The sequence below is a fragment of the Triticum urartu genome, chromosome 3A (genome assembly GCF_056163025.1).
Source record: "Triticum urartu cultivar PI428250 chromosome 3A, HENAU_Tu73, whole genome shotgun sequence".
Classification (NCBI taxonomy): domain Eukaryota; kingdom Viridiplantae; phylum Streptophyta; class Magnoliopsida; order Poales; family Poaceae; genus Triticum; species Triticum urartu.
This window is the reverse complement of record NC_141875.1, coordinates 698,733,584-698,758,549: the sequence shown is the minus strand read 5'-3', so window position 1 is coordinate 698,758,549 and position 24,966 is coordinate 698,733,584. Positions and strand designations below refer to the sequence as shown.

Here is a 24,966-nt window from a genome sequence, read left to right as displayed (position 1 = left end):
AATAAAAACATAAAAATGGTGAAAAAAAAACCTGCTGGAACCTTCCCCAAAATAAGGCAGAAGGTTGGAAAAGATTCCGAAAACTGGTGTATACATCCTCTGTCAGTTTGCTTGGGCGAGGTTACTAGTAGCGCGTAGTGGGCGATCATGACGATATATATGCTAGCACAGAGAGCAACACATACCATTTTTCGGATTATAATGATTAAGATTTAACAATCTTTGGTCATCCCATGCGAGAGCAGCGGTAGCAAGTTAGCCGTTTGAAGAAAACAAATTTTATTGGGCTTTCAGGGACAGGAAACGCCTAAAATGGTTAAAAATTAGAAAATTGAGAAAATTGTGGGGAAAGGTGATGGGCTAAGTTCTTTTCCAGCTAGGTTTGCCGGGAAGGAAATGTGACTAGACGGTCTTGGTTTAAAGCCAACATATATTTTAAAAATAGAATACTTTTGAAGTCGATATAACACTAGAATATGTATAAGGTAAGAAAATAGAAGTAACTATAATTTTTTTTTAAAGTTTGGAGTTTATAACTCAGGATGCAAAATACAAAGATCAATGGGAGACAACCTGTGTTGCACAAGTGCAGGCTAATAGGGGCAAACTCGGGGTGTGGTTCATCCAACACAACTGTAATTATTGAAGAAAAAGATAAGATTAAGCCTCAAGGGGACACAGCTATTCTGAGCTCAAGCTCAAATGAGCATGCATGAATAGTAAATTGTAAAAAATTCAGAAAATCCTGAATTTTTTTCACGTGAAACATTGACAAAATTTCTGAGTGCGTGCAACATTTCATCAGGAAATCACATTTGCGGAAGTGGTGGCAAAAAGAAATCGATGCTCCAAAAAATGCCATTTTCAAAAGCATTTTGAAGTGATGTTTTTGTTGCGACTTCCACGATTGTCATTTCAAAGTGAAAATTTACAGGCTCTTTATTTTTTGTTAAAGTTTATCACAAAAAAATCAGAACTTTTTCTAAATTTGTTTTCATTTTTTTTCTGAATTTACTGTCACTAATAGAAAAAGGGTCAAATGTGAAGCACATTAGTGCCGGTTTGAATTTGAGCCGGCACTAATGTGATCATTAGTGCCGGTTCCAACGGCTAGGCGGGCGGACATCATTAGTACCGGTTCATGGGCAACCTTTAGTACCGGTTCATGCCACGAACCGGTACTAATGAGGCCAGTGCGGCTGTGGTCAGGCTGGGGCCCCCACGAAGACCTTTAGTACCAGTTCATGGCATGAACCGGTACTAAAGTTTCTTAGTAAGCTGATTTTTAGTCTCACCTCGCCAAGAGAGAGGCAGTATGAGCGGTTTATAAGCCGTGAGTGCAGAGGCAATGATGAAGAGGCGCAATGCTCACCTGCACATTGATTGGCTTCAAGCCTTTCGGAATAGCATAGATTGCACTGAGCTATGTGCAGTGCAGTCTACACTATTCCGAAAGGCTTGAAGCATATTAACCAGCATTGCACCTCTTTTTTATTTTTAATAACTTATTTGAACTTCGGACTTCTTGTGTTCAGTATGCAGTATTCAAAGCGATGTCATCAATTTCCAACATGTTCTGACATCATTTGCTGTTTTTTAGTCATTTACCGAATTGTTTAAAGAGCTAAATGACCGTGAAATTGAAAATCACTACAAAATGAATTGTGAAAATGTTGAAATTTAGCATGGTATCATCATTTCACCTGCATAGCATGTGCGAAAGAGTAGAGAGGGTCACGGCAAAAATTGAACGCACTTCGTGTACAAACTGGACAATCTCTTTCCGAGTATCAGGGTTACGGACGAGAACTCATCTGTTACACGGGCACTTCAATGTTTTTTAAACTTATTTGAACTCCGGACTTTTTTTGTGTTCAGTATGCAGCATTCAAACCGACGTCATCGATTTCCAACATGTTCTGACATCATTTTTTGTTTTTCAGTCATTTACCTAATTGTTTAGAGATCTAAATGACCGTGAAATTAAAAATCACTACAAAATGAACTCTGAAAATGTTGAAACTTGGCATGATATCATCATTTCACCCGCATAGCATGTGCGAAAGAGTAGAGAGGGTCACAAAGAAACTGGACGCACTTCGTGTACAAACTGGACAATCTCTTTCGGAGTATCAGGGTTTCGGACGAGAACTCATCTGTTACACGGGCACTTCAATGTTTTCTAAACTTATTTGAACTCCGGACTTCTTTTGTGTTCAGTATGCAGCATTCAAAGCGACGTCATCAATTTCCAACATGTTCTGACATCATTTGTTGTTTTTCAGTCATTTACCTAATTATTTAGAGAGCTAAATGACCGTGAAATTGAAAATCACTACAAAATGAACTCTGAAAATGTTAAAACTTGCAATGGTATTATCATTTCACCCGCATAGCATGTGCGAAAGAGTAGAGAGGGTCACAAAGAAACTAAATACAGATAAAAAACTACTCAGAAATAAATAGAAGAAAATAAATAAAGCAGAAAAGAAAAAAACTATTTAAAAAATTACTCAAAAATAAATAGAAGGAAATAAATAATGCAGAAAAGAAAAAACTATATAAAAAAATTACTCAAAAATAAATAGAAGAAAATAAATAATGCAGAAAAGAAAAAACTATATAAAAAATTTGTTGGGGCGCTGCCCAGTGGGCCTGCTAAACCTAGGGTGTGCAAATGTAGGTCCAGAAGGGCCAGCAGGCTCACAGGGCAGTGCGCTATAGTTAGGCCCAGAAGCCTGCTATATAGAGAAGTTTGAAGGAACAGCCGCGGCTGGGTTTATAAATCAGTGCGACTGCCCTTCGCTCGGCGAGGTGGGACTAAACATTGTGCACCGCTAGTGACAGCGCACAACCATTAGTACCGGTTGTTGGCTCCAACCGGTACTAATGATTGAGACTTTAGTACAACTGGTACTAAAGGCTCCTCCTACATATATGGCACTTACAAAAAATTCAGTTTCATCGACCACCACTTCTTCTCCAACTTCTTCGCGCGACATCGCCGCCGTCGCCCATCGCGCGCCGCCCTCGCAGGCCCCGCCGCCCCCGCCGCCCCTGCCGCGCGCCATCGCCCCCGCCGCCCATCGTCACCATCACCGCTGTCGCCCCCGCCACCCGTCGTCGCCGTCACCGCCGTCGCCGCCGCCGCCCCGTACAACGTCGTCGTCTCGTTCGCACCGTCGCCCCCGGCCCGCCGCTCGTCGTCGTGCCGTCCCCGTCGCATCGCCGTCTCGCGCTGCCGCTCGTACGCCGCCGCCCCCCGCTCGTACACACACACACACACATTGTTTTTACTTATTTCCTGTTTTCTGTTGTTTAGATTAATGTTAGATAAATTACGTAGATAAGAATGTTAGAATGTTAATGTTAGATGAATTATATGGAAAAGATGTTAAATATTAATGTCAATTTTAGATGAATTAGCTAGATATTGATTAGGTATATATATGAGATTTGAACTAGTTGAATTAATATAACTAGTTTATTTTAATATGAAAATAGAACAAGTTTATTTTTAGTAAGAAAATTTAGGTATATGAGATTATTTGAACTAGTTGAATTAATATAACTAGTTCATTTTTAGTAAATTCTTAGTTGAACTAGTTGAATTAGTAGAACTAGTTTATTTTTAGTAAGAAAATTTAGGTATATGAGATTTAATGATCTAATCAAAATATTACTATATAGAACTACCTACTTTATTATATAGAGATTTGATCATCTAATTAACATTTTACTATATAGAACTAGCTACCTTATTTTTAGTAAGAAAATTAATAGAAGTAGTTTAGTTGAATTAGTTGAATTAATTAGTTGAACTAATTAGTTGAATTAGTTGAGCTACTATATTTAGGTATATTTTTCGTAAGTGCTTAATTGAATTAGTTGAATTAATAGAACTAATAAGTGTTTAATGTTTCACATATGAACATAGGAATGTCGTCTAACGGCGAACACGATTTCATTATGTGTGAATACTGCGAAGACCAACGCGGCCTGTGCGGCAAAAAATTTCTAGTTGATGATAGGCGCTTCAGCATCAAGCTGGACGAGAACTTCGAAGTGGATACAGTAAGTCAGAACGACAAGTCTTTTTTCATAATTAAGCATGACTTATGCTTCATTTGCTTCAACTTTTAATTTTAATTTTTTCACTATTCTACTAGCGTATCCCCTGCCATGCAAGAATTTTTGTCTTGGATAAGATAGGTTTCAGTCCTAACAAAACTATAGAGGTAGAAAGAGTTTACTTGAAGACCGAGCATGATTATACCTTCAACGTCAAATTATACAATGCAGACACATACACCTATTTTGAATGCAAAACTTGGCAAGCACTATGCAAGGCTTATGCATTTGAGCCTGATATGGTTATCACCTTTGATATTCGTCCGGAAGATGATATTGAAGGTAATAGAGACATCTGGGTCGATGTGCAGACGCTTCCAGTTCTACCATTATGTGAGTTTCTCAACTATATTTATGTCTTCGATATTGTTTATTCAAAAAGAGTTGACAAGTAATTTATATTGGCAGCTTATTTCCAATCAAGCAAATATGTCCGGCGCTTGATAGACAGGACCGTCCACTGTCCCGGGGTTGAACTAAACTGCAAGGAGACAAGTCATCATGTTTCATGGCTTGAGGATCTTGATGCTTTCAAGACAAAAAAAATTCCCGCACTTAGAAATGTTAGTACTCAAAACGTGCGACCAATAGTGTTCGTACTGAACTACGGTCACATATATTTAGGAAAGATGGTAAGATTTCTACTATTTCTCTTCAGTGCATCTTTTGCATACATTATTTTTTAAGCTAAACTTCATTGCTAAGTATGTTACTATACGATGTTCTTCAACAGGGACTCCCGATGAATGTTGTGCCTGATTGGATCGAGACTAAAGGTATCATGAATATTGTTAGCTTACGGCCAAGATATCTTACAATGCACTTTAGTGCATTCAGGATTTCTAATAGCGAGGAATGCTTAATAGTAAAAGACTGGAGCAAAATTGTGAACGATCGCAAAGAAGTACTAGGGGGCAGCAATCAGAAGCGCAACCCACGATTAGGAGACATGTTCATCTGCATGCTCCAATATGATGAATCAGGAAATCTATACATGTTCTATGCTATTCTACCTGAGAGAGAGAGAGCAGCAGGAGTGATTAGCTAGTTCATGCTCTTAGTACTTGTCCTCTCATGTCCGTGTTCTTCGTCCTGAACTTAATCTCAAAGAGTGATTTGCTTTTGTGGTGTTATGAACGTTTATAATATCATTACCATGTTGAACTCGATGATATCTTGGCTTCTGATACAAGTGAATATTTCTTCTTTAAGCTAGTGTTGGTGGTGATTAAATAGCGGTAATGACTATATGATGATTAAGTAGTGGTAATGAGACGACTATTATATGATGATTTTTAGCTAGCTATGAAAACTGTAGTTGGTGATGATATATATGATGCAAGAGTTTTTATATTAATATGATGATGATGATGAGTTATTATATCATTTATGAAAGAAACCGCAGATTAGTTTCAATTGGATGGATTCTAGCTAAGTGATCAAGTATATGCCATATCCATATTACCTCGATCACTTAATTAGGTGATCAAGTATATATAATATGGATATGACATATACTTGATGACTTTGCTAGGATCCACATGCATCCAGTCAAACTAATATGCGGTACTTTCACCTAATGATTTAACAACTCATTATAATGTAAAACAATCACTAAATTAAATTGAAAACACAAAATTAAAGTAAAAATAAAAAATAAAACCAAAACACACCCAAACATTTAGTACCGGTTGGTGTTACCAACCGGTATTAATGTCCTACGCGCCCCCGGAGCTAGCTCGTGCCATGTGGTTGCCCTTTAGCACCGGTTCGTGCTGAACCGATACTAAAGGGGGGGGGGGCTTTAGTGCCCACACTTTAGTGCTCGTTACCGAATCGGCACTAAAGGGCCTTATGAACCGGTGCTATTGCCCGGTTCTGCACTAGTGTGTTCACCCAAGTTCATTTGAGCTCAGGAGCAGAAGGACACTTTCGGCCCCAAGGCTATAATATTTTGTGGTTTCCTGTCATTGGCCCGTCCAACAAGTGCGATGTAGCTCCACCACTGCACAAGTGCATCGATTGACGTACATTTGTGACGTTGTAATGGTGCAACCTTGCTGTTTTATATGTGTCCAAACGAGTTACGAGCCTTTAGCTTGTCTTTTGACCCATTTCCAGCATTTCATGGTCGATGAAGTCAGCCACATGTTTCAAGGTAATCTATCACCCTTTGTTAATCACGTACAAAGGCATTCCTCATGTTCCACAGACAACAAAGGAAAACACTACTGAGTAGTGACTAAACTGGAAACTTTCGCCTGTGTGATGTGAGGGATTGTCTCAGCAAGTAGGTTGTCATATTTTTCTTGGTTAATAATTAATGAAGACACATTGTATGGGCTTTGAGCTTTTCGTGGAGGTAATTTTTTGTCCGATAAAGTTCGTGGAGGTAATTTTTTGTCCGATAAAGTTCGTGGTGGTAATTTAAGTGAAACTTCTCGGAGAGCTACACTACAAGAAAATATATCATTTGCCACCAGATATTTTGTCGCCAAGCAGTTTGGTGGCTGAAGATGTACTAATTGCAACCAGCTAATTACTAGGCCTATGTGTTGTACACTCACGAGTTTGTATCCAGTGGAGAAATAGCAACCAAGGAATAGTGTGCAAAATGGCAAGTCACCGTACCATTCCTAGCGTCTCCCCCAAATCAAACCGTCCCTTGCGGCGGCGGCGGCAGGCTGACTCGTTCCTTCCGTCGGAGGTTGGCGGCGGAAGGCGGAGGGTGCGTTCCTTGCAGCAGAGAGGGGCCTCTTCCTTGCGGCAGCGGCAGGCGTGTCCCTTGCGGCGGTGGTGACAGTGCGGCTCCGTGGGGGAGGGAAGCACCAGCGGCAGCGGCCGCGTGGTCGAAGGGAAGTAGGTGCGCTAATAAAGGGTCGCAAGGTTTGCTACTACAACAGATGCCTATGGTTCCTCCTTCCCCAACCCCAACCAGCTCTGCAGTGTTCGCACACGAACACATCACATGTACCCTCGATGCCGGGCCGGGGTGATGCAGCACAACTCACATGGAAGGAAACCCGACCGACAACGCGACATGAAGGACAATCGGCAGGCGCTTTTGCAGACCCGAAACCTCGTACACCCGGGAGGGGCCCTATCAAGGAGTGCAGCAGCTATGCGCTGCTTTAGGTCATTTCGTTCGCCCCTAGAGCCTCGGGATTCGCAGCTCTCAAACTCGAGGAACAATGAAGAACTAAAGAGAAAAATTGATGGAGATATAAAACGTAGATGAAATAGTTGAATATTGATATGTCGATTGGGTGTTGTTCAATCAGCCATCACCTCCAACATATATAAGAGGCGGCATGACTTCCCGTACAAGCAAAGGATCCATCCAGATTTTCCTTACACAAAAAAATAAGTTAATTCACGTCCTAGAGTCCTTGTTCTAATCCAACTCGGATTCAATCTGGATATGGCCTAAACTTCTGTCTTGTTCCTTGCGCGGGACGTTAAATTTGCATATGACCTCCGATCAAGACAGCCCAAAGATCAAATTTGAGCACGTCGATGAGACGAACAACTCTCATGTTGATCACTTTTCCAGACAAGGTAATCTCGAGTACTTCACGGGATTATCTTTAACCTCCAGTCAGACTCGGTCATACAGCTGACTAGACAGTCCGAGTCTTGTAGCGACGTTGCAGGCTGTATACTATCTCAGGTGATGATGACCCCAAATCCGAAGTTGACCTTTTCTACAGTGCGCACAACTTCCGTGTTGAACAGTTTTCCCTCCAAGGTAACCTTGATAAACTTTCGGGCACATCTTCAGCTTCTGGTCAGAGCACTCGGATTCAAATCTCGTCACTCGGATGGTAGGATCCTTCAATCGGATCATCCTGTTAGTTTTTTCTACTTGGATGGCAACTTTCATTCAGATCTACAATATTTTCACTCGGACGGCAATCTTTTACTCGAACTAGAAGCTTTCACTGAGATGGTAAGCTTTTTACTCGGATTTCTTGACTGAAAACACAACCTGACCTTGTTTTGTCTCCTCGGATTGCATACAACCTTGGATCGAGACAATTTAATTATCAAAATCAACTGTCTCTTGAGAAGAAACTTTCTTCCGTTCAAGGTTATTCGATTCAAGGCCGTCTTGAGGGATGAATCGCTCGCGCGACCCATCAGACATCACCCAGGTGGTCTGGTACCTCGCACCATATGTTCGCTCAGGGATAGTCTGCAGAGTATTACCAACTTTTACATACGAACTCGGATCGAGATGTTTTATATATGAAAATTGATTGCCTCCACAAGACGAAGACAACCCATTAGAGTGCTCTTTCATACGAGGTGGTCTTCGACGCGTAATCGGCCGAAAAGCACTCAAAACACTAAATTCCGCCCCTCTGAGTACAATTTTGTCCCCTAACATGAGGTCGGATGATGATAACATAAACATCAAAATTGTTCCACTCGACGACCCAAAACTTTTCATGTTGAAAAACCTCTCACTTTAGGTCATCTTATTTGCCTTTTACGCCCTGCCAAAATCTGATGTCAACACATGTCCCCTTGTTTTTTGGCAAAGCATGCATGCCGAAATATAATATGCACGATGTCTGTTCTAAGGACGATGTCAACACTCCCTCGTCCATTTTATCTCTCAGGGCGATAATTATATATCGGTCATGTTTGTGCTAAGGGCGATAATCGTATATCGGCCATTGCCTACTTAGGCTTCTTGCCATTGAGGGCTCGAGGTAACAATGTCCCTTATATGTATTCCACCAAATATGAGTTTTCGGAACTACTCTTGTAATCCTAAAAAGACCTCCTCAACTCGGATACCACTTTCTGAATTTTTTATCTCTTAAACTGATCGGCAGAATCACTTTCCAGACAATATCGCCAACTTGAAAATTATTCAACTTGACTTTCTTATTGTAAGCTCTCTCTCTCTCTCTATGGCCTTCAAAGCAATCAAACGTTTATCGGCAACCTCATCAATATTGTCCATCATCAAGTTATAAAAGTCTATTGCCGATAAATCATTTTGTTTGGCTATTTTCAAAGCATTCAAATTTATTTCCACTGATAAAATCTTGATCATATACCAACTCATATGGAGTCACCTTTGTAGCACCATGCTGCTTCGTCATTCCAGACATCAGCAGCGACAGCCGCCACGAGCTCCGCATCGGCCACCTTCTCACAGGAGACCGAGCCCGCCTGCCCGATCTCCCGGAATGCGTTGGAGGTGTTATATTTTCCAGCGACCTCGTCCTCACCTACACCCCATGGCAACACAAAATCTACTACTATCGTATTGGGGATGCTCAGTGGCAAGCGGAGCGGTTGGATGAAGACTGCCACATTTACAGTCTGATATCCATGAAAGGCACCCTCTACGCATTAATTTATTCAAATTACCGTCTCGCTGCTATCGATCTTGATACTAATTCAGTGGTATTATCATTTCTTGGTGATAAATTTAGCACACAGCCGAATGCTTTGACTTTCTGGCTTGCAGAGTGCCGTTGTGATCTATTGCTCAATGTTAGAACCGGGTTGTGCCCTGTTTTCCGATGGCAATCCGGGGAGAGGAAGTGGGCGAGGACCGATAGCCTTGGTGGTTGTAGCTACGCATACTAAGACTGCAGAGGGAGTCACTTCGTTTGGGTGGCCCGTGTCGTCCTCCTCCTAGGGCGACTCGGGCGGCTAGAAACCTAGCCGCCACCGCCGCCGCCGCAAACTCCCTCCTCCTCTTCCTCCGCCGCCATCGGAAGACGCCGCCGGGCTAAGCCCGGGGGCCGACGGCAGTGACGGGGGATCTCCTCTCTCACGTGTCTTCGGGATGGGGCGGACCCCAAGGCGTGTGATGGCGCGACTGATCTGGGATCTGCGGCATGGCGGATGGCGGCAGGCGGCGGGAGGCCGGCCCGTCCTCGGACGACGACGGCTTGGCGTGGCGGAGGCCAGGGCTGCGGGCGCTGCGGATGGCCCTTCGGGCGGCGGCTGCGGACGACGGCGGCTGGCTTGGCTGCGGTGGCGTGCATGCTGTCTTCCGATCGGCGACGGCATGCATGGTCTCATCGGCGGCACCTCTCGCCCAGATCTGTTCTGACCGGTGCAGCCGGCGGTGGTGGTCATCTCTTCTGGCAGAGGTGGTCGGCCTAAGGCTGGGTGTTCGGATCTCGGGATCCGTCATCTGCACCAGCTGCGAGTCGGGGAGACGTAGTTGCCGGTGAAAACCGAGCCGACGGCGGGCGATGGCGGCGTTCCACGTCGTTACCTGATGAAGGCATCTTATGTGACTGTCGTCGACCCACTCGTATTGCTCCGAGGAAAACCCTAGGATCTGGTGTCCCAGACCGGACGATGGTGGCACAGCGGTGTCGTTTCTCTCTTGGGAGCGTCGTTTTGTGGAGCAGCGCTGGAAGTCAGAGGCAGGAGGTCGAGCGGCTTCGTCTTGCACGGAGCTTCAGTGGAGATGTCAAGTCATGCCTGACCGACAGGTGCTACGCTTGGTCATGCCTGGTCGGCAGGTGCTACGCACGACAGATCCTCCAAGGGCTTCAAGCTGTGTCGGCTGCTGGTACTTGGCAGCATGGCGCTGAGGTGTATCAGTGGCGACAGCGACGTGTACAGCTGTTTGCGCGCAGGGAGGAGGTGCCGTTGGGCGCCGTGGTGGCATCGACGGTAGCTGGACCGAGCAAGGTTGATGCATCAGTACAGCTCTGAAGATGGAGCGGTGGCAGTTGACGGCGGCGGCCTCTGAGAGCACGTCGGACCAGTGTGTGCTCCAGACCCAGCAAGTGGCTAGGTTGGGGTCTCAGGTCTTAGATGTTAGGGTTGGCTGCGGTGTCTATTTGGTATTAGGCCCAGGCTATCTGCGCCCCTTCATCAACTGGATAGGTGTAGCGACAGTTTGTTGCTTAGACGGTGACTTTAGTCTTACTATTGTATGACTTTATAAAATCTTGTGAGAATAATTAATAAAATAATCGTATGCATCCTCCAGATGTAAAGGCCGGGAGTCATCCTTTTCTAAAAAAAAGCTTGTTCTTTAATGGTCATCAGTTTGTGGATTGCCTTGGTCCAGATCATCCGGGAGTTCGAAGAGACTGTTTGTACTTTACTTGATCCTTTGGGACTGGAGCGAGTATTCTTTGGTTGACGGATCTTTTGCATCAGAATGTTCGACTACCCAGGGCGAGCAGCAAGGAAGGATCATGTACCACTGGCATGGGTCCTTCCAAGCATTTGCTAATGTAGTACTGTGCATACCCTGTTGAAGTTCTGAAGGTACATTTGCGCTAGTGACTAATTAATGTCTTAGATTGCATTTTTATTTTGTTAATCAGCATATTCATGTAACTCTTAACACTAAATGTATACGAACTTGTATATGAATGGACGTCCTGCTCAATGTCTTCTTAAAATTCTTCACTGTAATGTTTATAAGTCTTGGAAATTAGTCTTAGGGTATGGTTTGCTTATTTCTGGATGGCACTGCTTGATGACAACAAACAAAGGGTGGAATGGATATTTAGGGACTGAACGAAGACCATCACTTTGTAATAGAACCCATACATATTGTAGACCGAGATTGTGATCTAATTAATGCCTTTATTGGGCTTGCCTAGAAGGGCTTGGGTGGTGTGTGGCGCCTCCTTAGCTCCTGCAATGCGTGGGAGCTAGAATTCCCTACTACAACCTGGTCGCGCGAAGGGAAGACGAGGTCGGTACTGACTAGATAATCGCAATAGGTCTAGCCCAGAAGACCACGTATACCTACTCCCCTTATAATGCTTGAGTCTCTATCTAGCTTGAAAAAGTCGTGATGAGTTGGAATTTTCAGTGTGCTTTCCTTCAAGTGATTGCTGGCGTCGTGGATCCGACGACCCTAGAGCAATGTCATTTGCAGAGGCGGTTGGACTTGGATGTTTGGGAAAAAAATTGAGGAATAGTGGCTTCACACTGTGTTGAGATTGCCCACTCCGTTCAGGATCCAAGCCATGGAGTTTAGACGAAGATGATAGCAAAGTGTGATACCACCAAGGATTAAGAGATTTTGTTATTTGTGAAGTTTTTTTTTTAAAAAAAGGATGACCCCGGCCTCTGCATCGGGATAATGCATGCAGACATATATTATTAATAATGTAAAATTCAGCAGCCGAACACTCTCGACCCGAAAATAAAGCGGAAAACAAACCCTGAGGCTGTATACCTCACGACAGTAACTCCCCCAGATAGGCATTAACGCTGTGTTACAAGACACATCTGAAACGAAAATACACAACTCCTAGGCTACTCCTTCAAGAAGGAATGACCGCACGTGTGTCAATGATGGCGAGTCCACCACAAGGTTGAGCTCCGGATTCTCATCCCCAAGCCAAGCTTCAGTCCACCACCTTTACCGAGGACACGACATAGGGGCGCGTCAACATAGCCAAATTAGAGATCTTGTGTTTTCACCGGAGTGCATAAACTCGTCGTTGAAGCCGTCCGTACCATCTGTCCTTATCCGTCTACCGACGCCTTGATAGCCGGAGACAAAGACAAAGCTCTGGAGAAGACAACGGAAGACAAAGACGTCCTGTACCGCTTGCCTACCGCTATTGTCGCACCATCTTCGACCCAATAGCAACAGAGTAAACATGACACCTCCGCCAGAACCACCGTGCATCACCTGCCGGTAGCAGGCATGACATGACGTCTTTGAATAAGATGTTGTGCATAGCATCCGCCGGTAGCGCATCCACCAGTGGCTTCACCAGCCGATGACAGGCACTACCCGACAACTGCGGAAGAGGGACATGTGTCACCTGCCGAGCCACATTTGAACCTGATCTGTTGACGGAGGGGACGTTCCATACCACCAGCAGCTTCAGAAAGGCCGTCACCACCTCGAGATCCAGACTCCGAGTTGCCTACATGACCCCGGCATCCGCCACCATTGATAAAGAGGGTCCACCGCCCCATTTTTCGGCACTACAGGGAGCACCCACCATCGCACCCAATGTTGTCGTTGCCCATACAACGGCAACTGCCACCCCAATCCCGCAACAAGCATCGTCGGCGCCGGAGGAAGCTCCGGCCGCCGCACGCGTCCTGCGACGTCCCCGGGTGCGAGATCCCAAGATCCAGTGACACCGGTGCCGCCACAAGGATCCACCACCTGGTCCGCCATCCCCGACGGAGGGGACGCCACCACCGCCATGTTTGGATCCGGACGGGAGTCACTGCCGCCACCGCCAAGACCGGATCTGGCCCGGATGCCGCCGCCGCCACCGGCCATGCCCAACCCTGTCTCCATCCTCTGGCGATCTCAACCCGCACCACCACAGACGCCTCCATCAGAAGCCACCGCGTCACCATGGATCGAGGAAGATGGCCGCACCTCCACTGAACTATCACCCTCGTCGCCAAATAGCCTGGGAAGGAGGAGCTGTCCTCCGCCACCGCTATCCCCCGGCAACGACGGAGGGGAAGGAGGAATACGATCAGCGGTCGCAGCACTTCCAACGACGAGGTTGCGAAAAATTGTACTTCCCTTGGGTCGGTGGTTGCAGCAAAAAAATCGGCTGATAGTAGCAAAAAAAAATGTGCCAGTTCCAGCAGAAAAAGCTCATTGGCAGTAGCAAATGAAGTCACCGGTGGTAGCAAAACCAAATGCCGGTTCAAGCAAAACAACAATCAACAACGAACTCGAGTAGTTGGTATTACAACAAAAGTTTATTGGTTGTAGCATCCCTAGACATCGGATGTAGCACAGGTCGGCGAGCCCGCACGACGCAGCGACGCTAGCTGCAGCTCAAGGCAGGCATCGCTCGGGCGTTGAAAGCCTCCCGTCGGCGCTAAAATAAATATAGTACCATACCGCTAGCCGTGGACGGCGTGCACCAGTATATAGCCGTGCCTCTGGTCTTGTGCACCAGCCGGGGGTGGTGGTGCACGCCTGTGACTCCAGCTTCGGAGGGCGGGCTGGCATTTGGGGGCGGGCTCTGGGTTTGGGCTCTCGAGCCTGCATATTCTTTAACACGACGGACTTCTCCGGGTCGATCGATCGTCCACTATAAGAGTAAAAAGTGGCCCAAAAGAGATGCGTGTAAACACGACATGACATCTCCGATCGAGGGGTCGTGTTAAAAGTGGCCTGAAAGTTAAGTAGGCCGGGTTGTTGGCCCGACCTTCTACTGGTTATATGCGCTGCGGGGTTATGCTCCCAGTCGAAGCCCAACTTCTGGATGGTTATCCCATCCGGCCATCCATGTGTATGTGGGTTCGCTCATCTCAACTCCCCTTCCGATGCCAGCTTTTTATTTTCTTCTTTTAGCAGCAACGAACAATCCCAAACGGTATAACTTTACTATTCATGAGCCTTTAGCACCAAACTGCCAAACAGTATAACATCACCAAGTGACCATTGTTTTTCTTGCCTACCAAATGGATATGAGTTTTTTTTTCAATTCAAAATGGATATGAGTTGGAACTTCAAGTTTCACAGGCTTGCCTAGCAGCACCTTTCTAGCATATACCTACATACAATAAAAGCATATCAATCTAAAAATGGGTGGCCATAGCTCCAAGGAAAGAGGCCCACGCATCTTGTTGGGGATATTCCCCAGGGGCGAGACCCGGCCAGAGAAGGACCTGGCCTAAGGGTATGACCCGGTCTGGGACGAGACCCACCAAAACATCAAGGGGGCCCAGATAGGGCTGCGTAAAGGGATAACTACGCACCAGCTTACTGCGGGCAGGAAGGAGACTCCGCCCAAGGGAGAAGGGCCGACTTACATAACCTTGAGCGGTAGGACAGCCGCCTTACATGGAAGGCACGCGGTACTTGGAGTAGGACTCCTAATTTGAGTAGAACCAGGATATGTTGGAAAACCGGGGACCCGACTGGTATATAAGGGGGGAGGGGTTTTTTTAGCTCTCGAGACTAGATGGTGAAACATGACCCTTGTAATCGAGATCATCATCATCAATAGCTATCTAGCAGGAGTAGGCTTTTACCTCAGCCTTTTATCTACGTTGGATCACCCGACATTGTCTTTTCGTTGAGTCTCACGGAAATCATGTCCAGAATTTTCACAGTTTGCACAGAATCTTCAAATCAAGTCCAAACGCCAAACCGGCATAGACCCAAACATGTATACGCACGTACGTCCTGATTTAATCATAACCTTTTGTGTAGGTAGGCTTGTCCCTTGACCGCGCACTTGTCACCTTTCCTTTTAATAACTTTTTTTGAACTGCTCATGCATGTAATCTTGGACTCCTGCGCTAATAACACCTAAATGTTACTGATTATTTCCTTGCGCGATCCATGCCTATTTTCTTTCGAATAGGCTTGCCCCCAAGCCTTCGCTGTCGGAAAGCGGGCTCACAAGGCAGTCTTGTCCTCCCAGGTGTTAGCTACGGCCACACTATCAGACCATCGAACAAGTACATGTTCCACCATGCGTCCGTTCTTCTTCCTACGTCTTGTGTCCATGGTAGCTGTTAGAACCAGCAGAATGTCGCTGAAGCGAGGAAGTTGTTGTTCTGAACTTGTACCTGTGGACAGAGCGTGTTGTAGTTGTGAGACGTGGAACACAGGGTGCACATCCGCATGCTCCGGCAGTTGCAGCTTGTACGCCACCTCGTTGATCTTCCCGACGATCTTGTACGATCCGTAGTAGCAGAAGGAGAGCTTGTGATTGGCACGTCGGGCGACGGATGTTTGAACATACAGCTGCAGCTTCAGGAACGCCATGCCGCCCACCTCAAAGACATAGAAGGAGCATTTCTTGTCTGCGCTCTGCTTCATACAGAGTCGAGCATGCTGCAAGTGCTGTTGGAGGAGGTCTTGGATGACTGCATGATCGTCCATCCACGAGAGAGTAGCAGTTTAAGAGATGATCCCCCGCTGACGAGGCTCGTACCCATATATCGCACGGAATGGCGACATCCCAAATGGCAAAGTGGTGTGCAGAGTTGTACCAAAACTGGGCTAGAGGAAGCCAGTGGATCCATCTTCGCAGACAGGCTTGGGTGAAGCACCGGTGAAATGTCTCCAAGCACTGATTCACACGCTCGGTTTGCCGGTCCATCTCGGATGATTCGCCGTGCTCATGCGGAGTTTCGTGCCGGCATACCTGAACAACTCTTGCCAAAAGTGACTTGTGAAGACCGGGTTTCGATCCAAGACGATGGCGCCCGAAAATCCATGGAGAGGATAGATGCGGTGCATGTACAAAAGAGCAACTTTAGCAGCGGTGTATGGATGGGCGAGAGGAAGAAAATGTGCAAATTGGTCAACAGATTCTTTGTCTGCTTCTAACTATGAGATGAAAACTTGCTACGGCAGAGGAACGGTCAGGATGATGTGAGCATCATTTTGGCTCACTGGTTGCGAGCAACTTCTCGGACTCATCTCATTGTCAACTGAAACTCAACTTCAGCCTAGAGCTAGCGTGACCAAACATAGCACAGTTGTTGTACCTGAAAAAGTGGCTTGATTGTTTCCATGAATTAAGAGCAACAACATACCCTAAACTTCATTAGTTGGTTCCATTCTAGACAATAATCCAGAGAGAAAGTATTATCTCTAGAATTTCATCATCTCTAGATATCAACGTGTCATCTCATCTGCAGTAACCCTCTCTGAATTTCTATGATACTATTGCGCAATTACTAACAAATCAAGAAATGCGGGGTCTGAAAATTGCTGCGGGTTCTTAACTGGCAATCATGTATATCTCTGTGACATTTATAACAATTTCTACCTTGACAATAGATCAACATCACATTCGAATAACTGAAAAATAATCACCACTAGTAACACGAATTGCGCATTACCCTGATGAAATCAGTCAAGTAACCATGATCAACGTTTATGTAAAAGTTGTTGAGATCACTAATATTGGCAGCCTTTATTTCGTAACAGGAAGGCCTGACAATTTTCCCACTTTCTCTAGCATATTGTGGGGTTATGTATAGTTTGCCATGTTTGTCCACGTAAGCAAAACCGTATGCACCATTTGATCTCGCATGATCATTGGGGCATCTTGAATCGTTCATATAAAATCATATATCATAATACAACCATTTTAAATATATTTTTTCTGGCTCAAACCCAATCATTCCATTACAGTCCACCGCCATTGCTATTTTTTTTTGAGCATCAGTACAGACACAAGCGCTCATATACATGCGCATACACTCACCCCTATGAACGCACACACGCACACCCTACCCCTATGAGCATCTTCAAGAGACTGAGCCGACATATCATCTTGAGATTTACGAAGTCACCGTAGGCATCATTGGGGCATCTTGAATCGTTCATATAAAATCATAAATCATAATACAACCATTTTAAATATATTTTTTCTGGATCAAACCCAATCATTCCATTACAGTCCACCGCCATTGCTATTTTTTTTTGAGCATCAGTACAGACACAAGCGCTCATATACATGCGCATACACTCACCCCTATGAACGCACACACGCACACCCTACCCCTATAAGCATCTTCAAGAGACTGAGCCGGCATATCATCTTGAGATTTACGAAGTCACCGTAAGCGCCTGGTCGTCGATGGGAACGTCTCCTCCCACTGAAAGTGCATCGCCGGAAATCCTGAAATAAATTCAGGAATAATGCGAGCACCAGGATTTGAACCCTAGTGGGTTGGGGATACCACTATCCACCTAACCAACTCAACCACAGGTTGATTCGCGTCATTGCTAGTATCCTAGGATAACCTTTATCATATGCCTGGACCACGAAACATATATCGCCCTTATAGCGAGTGATCCTTCAGTCATGCCTGAAGCTTTTTTTTTCTCGCACGACATAGACGGGCCCGCCCATTTGTTTGTTTTATTTTTCAATCGCCCTAGGTTCTACTATCGTTGGTAGCCTAGCGTGCCATGGACGTACAGGTTTGGTTTGGTTCTTTTTTTTTCTTTTTTCTTTTCCTTTATGCCTTCTTTTAGTTTTTTCTGTTTCTTCATCCTATTTTTTCCTATGTTTCTTAGTTTTTCCATCGGGTTTCTTCATTAATTTCAAGGTTTTCACTGTGTTTTCTTTTTCTTTTCATTTTCCTTTGTTTCTTTCTTGGATTTTGCTGGATTTTTTCTTTTCTGTCTTCATTTTCCTTCGTTTCTTTCATCGGTTTTCTTCATTTTTCTTTTTTTCTTCTTGGCTTTCTCTATTTCCATTCTTCTGAAATGGTTTTCTTGGTTTATTTATTTTTCCTTTTGGTTCTTATTGGTTTCTTTGTTGATTTTTATCGGTTTCTTTTTTGTTCGACACATGTCAATTTTTCTAGTACAAATTCAACATTTTTCGTATATATCCAAAGCATATTTTACATACATGCTTTTAAAATATATGATATACATTTTTTGAAAAAAAATATGTGTCCTTTTTTCCATACACATGGTCCTTTTTTTGGCATATATCTAATACATTTTTTAAGAAAACTTTAACATGTTTAATATACAAGATAAAAAATATGCAAAACATTGTCAACATTTTAAATATATGGTTAGCAGTTTTTAATCAAAATTAACATTTTTTTCACACAGAATGTAAATTTTACATATACATTAGGAACATTTGTATGTAATGTTCAATATTTTTTAATATAGTATTGTCTTTTTTCCAAATTTTCATTTTTATGTATACTTTAACTAATCTCAATTGTAAATTTTTCCTGTACATCAGGAACATCTTTTATACACGTTTACAATTTTTTTTATATACATGATCAACATTTTTACATACACATTAACATTTTTCCTGTACTTTTTAATATTTTTGTATGTATGACAAACATTTTTCTATAAACATTTGGCATTTTCCAAGTGCTTGATTAACATTTTTCAGTGCCTCCATAGTTCATGCCCTTAGAGTATCCTTAGCCGAATGTATCTAATACGGCCTCTCAAACACACGTGGTTGTGCACAGGCCTGTCCACGGGCACTGACTGGGCATCTCTTATTTCGTTGCTTACACAACTGTGTGTCTCATATCCAAATCCTCAAATCCATGCAAGAAATGCAATGCTACGTAGATGAATAACATGAAGACGCTTGATGGCAACAAAGGAACGAGTTCACATACTACTAGCAACTACATTAGTCATCTCACACAAAAGGATCAAAGCTCATCACTGAACAGCGCAAATTCATACTTCAAAATTACTAAAATATAGATAAAACGGAGAATGGCGGAGGAAATCACCTTTTCCTCACCGGCCCCTTCCCTTTGCGGTTGTCGATGTGGTTGTATCCCCTTCGTGTAGGCGTCCACAGCCAGACGGGCATCGTTGTCGTCATCGCTGGATCCGCCGCTGTTGTCCGAGGCCTCACTAGAGGAGATTTTGCCAATTGTCAGCCTCCGTACAACGCGCTCCTGCACCTGGGCCAGCTGGAGTGCCCTTGCCTTGGCTGCCGACTACGTCGTTGCCTTGCACTTCGACAGCTTGATGGCTAGCCGGAGCACTTTGGCTTTTTTGTGGCAGAGCTGCTACACGTCTGTCTGTCGATGTGAAGGAGCGTCGGAGGACAGACACGAGAAGCGCGTCTTCCCGGACCACTAGCGCATGCTTGCCCGACGTGATGCGAGCGCCTCTCTCTCTCTCTCTCTCTCTCTCTCTCTCTCTCTCTCTCTCTCTCTCTCTCTCGCGGTGAGCGGTCGACGCCTCAGATTCAGGCGTCCTCGTCCGCGGAGGCCTCAGCGAGGGCACGAGTACCCAGCGGTGGCCGGGGACACCCTGGCATTAGTAGAGTAGGAGAAGACAGTTAGTGTGTACCTACATATTGTGGCGGAGCGACTGGAGCTAGCGCCCGACGCGAGGGGCTGACGACGTCGCCCACAATGCGACGCCGGGCGTCACGTGCCGTCGCGGAACATGAGCTTTCGCTGCTGCCGCCCCGGTCCATGATTGACTGGTGCAACGCGATGCGGACGGCGATCTCCTCCATGTCGTCGTCGGCATCGGATCCGCCACCGGATGCAGCGCTGTTGCTGTCGCTCACCATAGATCGTACGTGGACGGACGGTAAGAGGAGGAAAAAGAACGAGAGATAGTGGAGTGGACTGCGGTCTAGGGTTCGTCAGGCTTTGGGGTTTATGTGGGGTCGTTGCGGGCCATGATGCGCCGGGCTGATGTGACGGGTGCGTTTGGGCGCTTCTGGTCCTCCCCAGATCCGTCTTAGATTTATGCTAAATATGAGGGGTGTCGGACAGGCGTCTAGTGCCGGTTTGAGAAGCCCGTTGGGTAAGTTTTCTGAGCCTGTCAGTAATCAGGCCATCTACCGAGGCGTACAGTGGCGGTTTGAGGCGCCCAGCTTAGGTGCTCTAACACATTCATACTGCACAGCTCATAGACGAAAGAAGATAGATCACTCGATCTTACACCCGACACAATTACACAAATTGAAGACAAATTTATGATTTTGAAAGAACAAACAATACACTCACTGTTTACCACTATCCACGTAATTGTCCTTTTTTAGCTTATATAATAACCTTTTTCATCACGTGACTTTGCACGCTCGTAATACACATCTATATTAGCATGTAGAATTTGTTTTACCATTTTTTGTTCATTTCTATACCTGTTAAAAATTGATTGACAAATATTTTTATATATGAGCAACAACAAAAATCAAATAAAAATAAGCATATTCTTTCTTATGACACCTCGCAAAAATATATATTCCTTTATAACATTTTGCAGGTGATCAGGAAAAATATTAGTTTTCTTGACTTCGTCTTATTCCTAAAACGGGCTCCAGGCAACTCGACATCCATTTGTATCTTCCTATGGTGCACACACTTTATTGCAATATATAAATTCTCACATGCAACTTACATATGCATTATTACAACAGGTCCAACACATAGCGCGCTAGTAGTTCTTTGCGGCCATCGTCATAGCTATGGACACATACCGATCCTTCCTCGCCGTCAACTCGGCAAGCACACGACCCCTCTCCGGAAGGCATTGCCTCACAATGTCGTCAGCCTTGTAGTCCCTCGCCCACTTGCACAACAATGGGTGGTCCTCCTCGGTGAGCAGCCTTACCCCGGCCATCTCCTCAAAGACTCCTAACCAATGCGCGATCCCGCCCATGGCTATGTCGAGGAAGCCAATAGTATCACCTCCGAAAAACCTCTTCCCCTCTGGCAACTGTCCCTCAAGAAGCTTTAGGTTCTTTGCCGCCTCCCTCGCTGATGAAGCTTGCACTTGACCGTCCGTCCAGAGTGCCATCCATACATACCTCCAGCACTGCACATATATAAATCCCTTCCATGTCAATGTCATCTGAGGTTCTCTTTTATGTAAATAATTATTAGAAAATACAGTTATAAATATTTGAGTTGGTAGTCAGGTGTTCCCTCATTTACTAATACTAGATGATATCTCGAGCCTTGCTATGGGAATCGGTTGCAATATATTTCACTGAGATTTGATTGTGTGAAATATAAATATTTAGATTAATAAGACGTGACCAAAACTAAAAATACACACGACATAGTATATTTGATTATGTATATTGACAAAATGTTTATTGATTAAAAATAGAATAATAGAATGAAAATTTTTTCCCATGAATGGTTGCAGGCGGTGATGGTTTTTTCCGATGCATGGTTGCATGTTGAGGTGGGTCGTGATGATGTGGCATGCTTGCGTGTTGATGAGATAAATAAGTTAGTGAGGTCACTCTCTTAAGTATATATAATCCGTCGTTTTAGCCATGATAACTGGGGTCATGCAAATCCCACTCACAAATTTGGCTGGTCTACCCCTGTTACCTCCCCTATCTCTTTCCCATGTTTCCTCTCATCTCCTATACCCCTCCTCCAATCTCCGATCTTTGCTGGCCTAGCCAAAAATCAAATCCAATATGACTAACTTCAATGATGGCAAAGTTCTTCGAATCTTAGCGACCAATGATATCCTAGCCTATCGTTTTGGCTGGCCTACCGACCTTGTCCCAGTTCGCCTTGCCAGCAATAGTAGCTAGTAAATCATTTGTCCATGAAGCACAATTTATGAATGAAAGTATAAACGTGAGAAAACTTGGTGAAAAACACAATTTCAGTCGGCGAATGCACTTTTTCACCAAGTTGTATTTTACTATTTAAAAAATTGTAATCATAAGTTGTCACTAATGTGTATCTATCCGTACCGTAATATTTTTGAATATTATGAATTAGGGAAATTTATATGCTTTCTCATTCCATTCGCGAGGAGCCGGATGACAAGAAACTCTCATGTGCAGTTTTGCAGTAGAGATGGAAGTAAGAAAGAGAACCATCGACTAAGGCCCCAAAAGAACCAGATTTCACAAACAACATAGAGGAATAATGAAAGGAAAATCCTGTGAGGCACTCATATTTGCTTTGGTAGATATCCTCTTCATGCACTTGAACCTGCTTGGATCACGGTAGGACAGATAGAAGCAGGACCAAGAGCAATAACGCGATATGCACGCCGTGGTGGAAAAAATGCACTTTTTCACCAAGTTGTATTTTACTATTAAAAAAATTGTAATCATAAATTTTTGCTTAACCAAAAGTGTATTTACCGGTATTAACTTAGACATCAAAAAATATCTGTCGACTTAGGATTAACAAAAGTGAAACATGAACCGAGAAATAGCAACACCACTAAACGAACTTAGTACTGCCCGCTGATAATATGTTTACCCACCTTCTCGTTGACGAAGCGAGCCCAGAAGCGGGCGGAGGCACGGGCGAAGGGGTCGGAGGGGAGGAGCGGCGGGCCATCGAAGGCCTCATCAACATACTCAACAACGACAAGCGACTCACATACCGCAGGCCGGTCGCCATGGAGGAGCACGGGGACCTTCTTGTGGACGGGGTTGTGCTTCAGCAGCAGCTTGCTTTTGTTTGCGAGGTCTTCTTGGATGAACTCGTAGGGGACTCCCTTCAGAAGGAGGGCCACCTCCGCCCGGTGGACCATCGGGCTGCCGAAGGAGCCGATGAGCTTAAGCGGTTCAGACATGTCTGAAGGAAGATAGCTAGCTCCGGCCGGGCTTCATCTTCATGAGAAACTTAATATATGCATTGCGTGCTTGTGTGTTCGGATGACACACATCTTGGTAGCTTCGCAACGAAGTTTGTTTGTCGCATGTTTTTTCACGACTGAAAGCTACGGCCCGGCTCTAAACAATTGCGGACACAACAGAGAACTAGATAACGTAGCGCTACATGTCACTTTAATCCAACGAATGTGCATTTGTGGCCTTGTGTGTGTGTGTGTGTGTGTGTGTGTGTGTGTGTGTGTGTGTGTCCGTTCTTATCCAGGATGCACAACTATTTTACAGTGATGCTCATATTTTTCAAAAAAGGTTTACGTGTTACAAATAAGTTCTCATTTGCTGTCAACAGAAGTTCTCTTTTTGATTAAAAAGTAATAAGGATTTATTAAAACCATAAAATATACAATCATGTAAAACATTAGAAATATAAAAAAGAAAAGATAAAAAAGAAAAGAAACAACAAAAGAAAGGGTTTAAATTACTGGCCTTCATGGTGCGGCCCATACTGGATTGCTCCATAATAACTTGCAATAAGCGAAATCACAATATGGCCAAACGCCAAGGAGACAAAAGCCACAAGAAATCATGAAATGAAAATCAAAATGAGGAAATAACTAGTGCGAAGGATGACTAGGAGCGTCTTTGTCTCGCCCCAAAGACCACTGTAGTGGGACGACCCAGTCGGAAGCTGTTGCTTTGCTTCGTTTGTTTATTTCATTGGTTGGTTTTCATTCGTTCTTTCTTTTAACTTTCGTCTATATCTCAAAATATTAATGTTAAAGCAGTGTTAACATGTTTTTAAAAAAAGTCTAAAAAAGTTCGCTGTGCATTTAAAAGATGTTAAAGCAGTGTTAAAATATTATTCGTGCAATTCTAAAAAATATGTGTACCATTGAAAAAATATTAATGACATTTAGAAATTGTTCACGTGTTTCAAAATATTGTTTATTATATATTTTCATAGAATTTGAATACAATGTAAAAATTTCCATGTAACTTTTAAAATAAGTTTTGTTCCGTTAAAAAATGGTAACATGTTTTCAAAGAATTGTATGTGATATTTTAAAAATAATGTTCATAAATGTAAAAAATACATAAGTCTTAAAAATATAATATTTCATACCATTCAAAAATATGTATAAGACATCTAAAAAATATTCGCATGTTTCTAAAATATGTTCATGACATATAGTGTTACTATTCATCATTCAGGGTGCGGAATAAGTTATTCTTCATCCGAGGTAATTTTACGGCCATTTCATAAATAAATTATGTTTGCAATACAAATAGTTACATTCATATTGATTCACTACATAAAATTTGGCATAAAAAGTTAAAATATAGGTCATAAGATCAGGAAAAATGCATTTCATGTATAATTTACACTATGTTTTACGTTTGTAATTTTACGTAACATAAATATTCTTTACGATGACTATATATTTTTCTTATGGTCTATTTTTACGTATAAAATAAAATAAAACTTACGGAACGTAAATTTACGGTGCATTGATGGTAAAATAGAGGGGAGTGAAGAATAACTATTCCTCACCCAGGGTGCAGAATAAGTTATGCTTCACCCGAGGTAATCTTACGAACATTTCATAATTAAATTATGATTGGAATTCAAATAGTTACATTTCTATTGATTCACTATGTAAAATTTGCCATAAGAAAATAAAAATATAGGTCATAAGACAATTGTTTTTGCAGTTTATGTGTATTTTACACTATGTTTTTACGTTTGTAATTTTACATAACCTAACATATATTTTAAAATGATAATATATTTTCTTAC

The 24,966-nt window shown here is 43.7% G+C and overlaps 1 protein-coding gene across 1 annotated transcript; it reads right to left on the bottom strand.

The window, feature by feature from the left end:
• Positions 1–15,391: 15,391 nt before the first annotated feature.
• Positions 15,392–23,131, bottom strand: LOC125547251 (glutathione transferase GST 23-like). The gene is made up of 3 exons (XM_048711202.2): positions 22,817–23,131; positions 21,051–21,388; positions 15,392–15,428 (listed from the first exon to the last, which is right to left on the bottom strand). Exons 1-3 carry the CDS (start codon positions 23,129–23,131, stop codon positions 15,392–15,394), a joined length of 690 nt encoding a protein of 229 aa, XP_048567159.2.
• Between the last annotated feature and the right edge of the window lie 1,835 nt (positions 23,132–24,966).

Bases quoted from the DNA above. Each gene is read 5' to 3' on its own strand.
- LOC125547251 (XM_048711202.2), bottom strand. From the start codon at position 23,131: ATGTCTGAACCGCTTAAGCTCATCGGCTCCTTCGGCAGCCCGATGGTC. The intron at 21,389-22,816 runs GTGGGTAAACAT...ATATATGTGCAG, and splicing joins CTCGCTTCGTCAACGAGAAG to TGCTGGAGGTATGTATGGAT. The intron at 15,429-21,050 runs GTATGTGTCCAT...GAAAGAAAATAG, and splicing joins TTGACGGCGAGGAAGGATCG to GCATGGATCGCGCAAGGAAA.